The sequence below is a fragment of the Mytilus californianus genome, unplaced genomic scaffold (assembly GCF_021869535.1).
Source record: "Mytilus californianus isolate M0D057914Y unplaced genomic scaffold, xbMytCali1.0.p SCAF_1, whole genome shotgun sequence".
NCBI lineage: Eukaryota > Metazoa > Mollusca > Bivalvia > Mytilida > Mytilidae > Mytilus > Mytilus californianus.
Window position 1 is genome coordinate 132,398,233 of NW_026262581.1, and position 6,191 is coordinate 132,404,423.

Here is a 6,191-nt window from a genome sequence, read left to right on the forward strand (position 1 = left end):
GTCATTTCAGAGCCTTTTATAGCATGCATTGCGGTATGGGTTTTACTCATCGTTGAAGGCCATACGGTGACCTATATATAGTTGCTAACCTTCTACGTCATTTGCTTTTTGGTGGAGAGTTGTCTCATTGGCTACCATACCACATCTTCTTATTTTTATATTTATTTCAATAATGTGTTTCATCAACAAAAATCTAATACACAATTTGGTTTTATCATATTAGTGACAGGTTTAATGCAATGAGGCAGCATTCCTTTATATTTCGATTTTTTTTGGGACATATTTGCACTCGTTTACTAAGTTGCCTCATCAATATACATACGATTAACAAGGGAAAATGTTTACCATGTCTGACTCCAGGACTTATCAACTCTTGTTCCACTTTCTTCCAAAATGAATCCATATCAACTGTTTCGGGTAATTCTGTAAAATCTGCCGGTGCAACCATATCTGAAACTGTACCAGACATGACAATGCAATCAAATCGTTAAATTATTTCTACTGCAAGTCTGAGAAGCTAAGCCTCAAAAATTAAGCAAAGACATATTCAAGGGAATGATTAAAATATCTGCGACTGGAGTATTGGTGTATAACTATTCTGTCAACTCACTTGTTCCTTAAATGTCATTGCAAGTGAATTTAAACAACATTTTAATATGAAGGTGGGAAACCAAAAACATACTTTTGTTTTATTATTTTACTACCTATTTCTTCTGCATGGTGTAAATAAATAAATATAAAGCTTTTACTCCAATTCATGTTGTATCTCGAGAACATTGTTGGAGATCTTATAGTTATTTTCATTTAGGAAATATTGTGTGTAATGATATTAATTAAGGACGTATAGCAAGTTAGTAATATGCAGTGATTTGTAATTATATCCTTCTTTGGTTTGTTATATCAAAGTTAGAAGAATATACGTGACACAGAATAAAGGAAGTCAATCAAATTTGCGTAACTGTAAGGCAAAAGGTTGTCTAGAAGGTTGTCTAGAATGGATCAAGTGTGACAAATTGTATAAAGTGAAGGATTTATTCTTCGAACCGCATGCTTTAAAACGATAATCACAAAAACGTGAAAGCCGACCTAGACTAAATCAGGGGACTTTTTAAAATTTGTGTGAACACAATTATATCATATATATATATATGGATAACTAATACTTATACCAACCGGCATGTCGAAAACAAGTCTTTCGTATACCGTCCATCACAATCGTTGTCGGATAGAAGCCACACAGATAGCAGTAGAAAGAATATGAATGCTCAGTTAGTGCTTCAAACATCAAATAAGCATTCGTTAGGTCATGAAGCCTCAGATTTTCGTCTAGTGTATCTGCCAGCATGTTTATCGTTCTACTAATTGCCACATGATTCTATAAGAAGAGTAAACATTTCCTTATTAAATATTTCAATCAAACTTTCTGTTTCGTGATCCATCATCTTAATAGAAAACTGCAAAATAAGTCGACTTAATAAATTCTTCTACATCCAGGTCCATGTGCTCCACAGTGATTCAAATAGTAAACAATCATATCATAACCACGTTTCAGCTTAAGGCCTCCTCTGATCATTTGAAGGTCCCTATTTAAATTGGTTACTTAAATTACATTAAATATTGTTTCATCTCGGTCTCTAGTAGGTGTTCTACCACCAATCTTTCAATTCTTTTAACTAGTTCCCTTACTACTATCAAAGAAATCATTATCATTTGTGAAAAAGCATATGAAAGAAATGAAATAAACTATTTTGGAGTGTAAAAAATTCTTTGGATGTTTTATATATAAATAATTGGGTTGGGTGCCCGCAAACATGTTTAACCCTGCCACATTCTGTATTTGCCTGTCCCAAGTCTGAAACCTGTAAATCAGTGGTTGTCGTTGGTTGCTGTATATCATATTTGTTTTTCGTAAATTCTTTTGTACATAAATCAGGCCGTTAGTTTTCTCGTTTGAATTATTTTACAATTCATTTCGGGGCATTTGATAGCTTTCTATGCGGTATTGGTTTTGTTCATTGACGAAGGTCGTATGGTGACCTATAGTTGCTTACTTTTATATCATTTTGGTCCCTGGTGGAAAGTTTTCTCCTTGGCTATCATACCACATCTTCTTATTTTTATAAAGATTAATAAAATGCTCCGCTGGGCGCAGCTTGATACGACCGCAGAGGTCGAACCCTGAACAGTTGGGGCAAGTATGGACACAACATTCAAGCTTGATACAGTACTGAATTTGGATTGTGATTAAATATTTGACACAGCATAGGTTTCTGACACAGAATGAATGTGGTCTAAGAACTTAAAATTTTTTAATTTACCTATTCAAACCATATCATTATTATTTGCTTTTATATATAAATCAGAAATAACCCATTTATAAAATGGAAAATTTTAAAGAAAAAAAAAATCCCTCCCCTAAATTTTTTGAACCCCCTTATGATTCATCACCCCCAAACTCAATCCCAGACTTCCCTTTGTGGTATGGTACCTTGCAGTACAATTTCAGAGAGATCCATACACTTGAACACAAATTATTGTCTGGAAACTAGAAAAAGGCTTGTTTTTAGGCCCCTTTTTGGCCCCAAATTCCTAAACGTTTAGGGCAATTACCCCCAAAATCAATCCCAGCCTTCCCTTTGTGGTGTGGTACCTTGCAGTACAATTTCAGAGTGATCCATACACTTGAACACAAGTAATTGTCTGGAAACTAGAAAAATGCTATTTTTGGCCCCTTTTTGGCCCCTTATTCTTTTACGTTTTGGGCAATTACCCCCAAAATCAATCCCAGAATTCCCTTTGATTTATGGAACCTTGCACAACAATGTCAGAGAGATCCATACATTTACACACAAGTTATTGTCATGAAACTAGAAAAATGCTTGTTTTTTGCCCCTTTTTGGCCCCTAATTCCTAAAATTTGGTGGCAATTACCCCCAAAATCAATTCCAGCATTCCCTTCGTGATATGGAACCTTGTGGTACAATGTCAGAGAGATCCATACACTAACACACAAGTTATGTCTGGAAGTTACAAAAATGCTTATTTTTGGCCCCTTTTTGGCCCCTAATTCCTTAACTGTTGGTACCATAACCCCCAAAATCAATCCCAACCTTCCTTTTGTGGTATTGAACCTTATGGTAAAATTTCATGGAGATCCATTCACTTAAACTAAAGTTAGAGTGCGAAAACCAATGTGTCTTCGGACGACGACGACGACGACGCCAACGTCATACCAATATACGACCAAAAAATTAAATGCGGTCGTATAAAAACAGGAATCCCTGCTAACTGCTCGTAGTGTATATCAAAACAAAAGATGACGATAAAAAACACAGCCGACTTGTGTTGGATATAAATTGATTTCAATTTCGGATTTTCTGACGTTAAAGCGTCAGTACCTAAATGGGAAAAATGAGCATTTGATGTCATGTTCAATGTTATGTTGCACATCAAGTGCAATAATTAACATATTCTTAGTATTACTTAAATTATCAAACTATTTCTAGATTTTCTTAAATTCAATCACGTATATTTTTAAAAGCTGAATTATAGCTTAAAAAACTACAATAATTATGAATCATATTTAGGTCGAAACAGAATGTGTACTAGTATTTAATAATTACCGAACGTTTGAAGTTTCTGTCCTTTATGATATGAAAGCTGATTGGATACTATGAGATTTATTTGTCACGCCTTCACAAATAATCGTCCTATATGTGTCAGGCTTTCATCAATACTATTACTCATGTGACTGACCGTATCCTCCAATAATTATTTTTTAACGCATACCGCAAGTTATTGTCATTTGATGAATTTAGAAGAGACTTTAACTCTTAAATAGAAGATTGCTCTACAACACTTGCCACTTTACATTTTGCCATTGCATTTAAACTTGCATGTAATTAAAACATTTCAATATAGATAAATGTTTCATTCGCTTTAACCTTATCATTCTAGGAACTTAAACTTTTAACAGGGGCTGACTTGAGGTAATAAAAAATTAAAATAAAAGTTAGTTCTTTACTTGAAAACAAAATTTAGAATTATATTTTTGAAAAGGTAAAATTCTCAAAATATTCGATCATACAAATAAATTTCAGAATACAGGAGCAATTACGGAATTGGTAAATATACTATTAAGGGTTCATAAAAATGCGTTTTGTCGCTACAAAACAGTGAATAAAAGTTTTATTTAACACAACGAAACATCCGCTAATGTTTCATTGCATGCATGCACAGTGCACAAATTCAATAAAATATTAAGTCATCAGGAATGTTGTTTTTTCGAAGAAAAAAAATCATAATGTATATTTAGATTTCTATTTATTGTGATTCATGATATGTTTGGCATTATATGTGATGTGGGGTGATTTTTTCCTGTTTTGTGGAAAACGTTAATTACAACAATTTGTTTTTAGTGTGTAAAATGCAATCAGGTGTATTGGCTAAAACATATGTCACGCGGTATTCTCTCAAAACCGGTTGACAATGTTTATGCGTTTGAACAGATCTTTAGCTATACCTGTAAGCCAGCTCTAATTAGATGACAAGCATCAAACCCAATGAATGTTGAATCATCGTAATTGTGAAGACCGTCACTCCATTCTTGATACCTATACTCCATTCCGCATTTAGAGCACACTTTATTGTAAACTGAAATATCTGAAATGTATAATAGATCCAGTGAATTTTCCTGAAGGCAGTTAGCAAGTACTGGTAATAGTTTATTCAATCTACATGAACTAGATACATTAATTAAACCTATGCAGCAGCCAACTGTAGTGTGTAAACTTTTATTTAAGTTTTATGCCGAGTTTGATTTGTATGTAAATGTCACAAACTTCGAAGTTTAAATAACAATAAAATTTTGGATTGAACCGATTCGGAAGTTTTATAATTACATCCACGTAAATTGTAAAACTTAAAAAACGGATAGTTTATCAACGGGCATGACATAGGAATTTAACTGAACGAAATGGATCCAGAAGTTAGTTGAAATAGTGCAAGAATGTTGTGCTTTTAAAATAACACTGTTCTTAACCTAAAACATTTTTTTCTCATAAAAAAACTAAAATAAACCAATTACCATGTATGACTTTGTTTTTCAATACTGCTTTACCATGTCTATTCACCAAAACAACTCTGGTAAGCTTGTCTCTGCATTGGACGCATGTTTTCTCTGATGGAATAATCTCTGTTATATCATTAAGATGCGGAATGTCTATGCTTTTCGTCACCGGATACCTTTTGTGCCTTTGAATGTAATCTAGTTTTCTTTTTTCGTTTTGTGTTACTTCTTGCGTAAGTCTTACATTTTCACTATCATTTTCTTCATCACTTAGATCCGTTAATTCAGATGTTAACATGTCCTTGTGCTCTTGAAATAAGTACCATTTGATAGCTGTTTTGTGAGCGCATGTTCTCTTTCCTGAAGAACAGCGACATGATAAAGTCTTTTTTACTGTATCAAATGTAACAATCGTTCTCTTTAATTTTGACCAGTATCTCCTTCTTTCGGCATATACAGAAAAAAATAAATATTTAGAAACTGAATTAGGATTCCTTAAGAAGACTAAGAACGGGAAATGTTCTGATACAGCTTGTTCTTGTAGTTGTTGTACCATATGACCTTGGTCTTGTGTTAGTATTTTTTCTTCCACCATTTGCTCTAATGAAGCGTCGTTTAAAGTTTCTTCACATTGCTGAATTGCATAGTGACTTGATCTAGCATGAGGACATTCAAACGAGTAGTTGCGACCACGCTTTGCTATTTGTTGAGCCTCTATACATTTTTTGTCCTCGCAAAATGTACCAGCATTATGTCCACTAGTTATTTTGGCCACGTGGACAGGATTGAAGGGGCCTGAAATGTTCTTTGATGAGGCAAACACTCCGTTATATTTGTCAACTATTACAGTATGATGATGTCTGGTCTGGTTAATGTCATTTTGTTTATCCATATGCAAGTTAAGATGACTTTTAAACCATCTTTTTGTTACAATCTTTTTACATATTTGGCATTGCTTCGTTACTGATGTTTCCTTTGGGGTTTCATTTCTGGAAGGTTCTTGGTCGAATGTGCTGAAAATTAAATATCTTTTTAGTATAAAATATGTGGAGGATCCTACGGACAAGCCTTCTTAGAGTTTTGCAAATTCAGGACAAGTATATGAATTATTCCAATTTTGTCC

At 33.7% G+C, this 6,191-nt stretch overlaps 1 protein-coding gene across 1 annotated transcript; it reads right to left on the reverse strand.

The window, feature by feature from the left end:
- Window positions 1-166: 166 nt before the first annotated feature.
- Window positions 167-5,720, reverse strand: LOC127739070 (uncharacterized). Its single transcript, XM_052250643.1, has 5 exons — window positions 5,087-5,720; window positions 4,523-4,662; window positions 1,174-1,375; window positions 323-456; window positions 167-193 (listed from the first exon to the last, which is right to left on the reverse strand). The coding sequence occupies exons 1-5, from the start codon at window positions 5,661-5,663 to the stop codon at window positions 167-169; spliced, it is 1,080 nt and encodes a 359-aa protein (XP_052106603.1). The 5' UTR covers window positions 5,664-5,720.
- Between the last annotated feature and the right edge of the window lie 471 nt (window positions 5,721-6,191).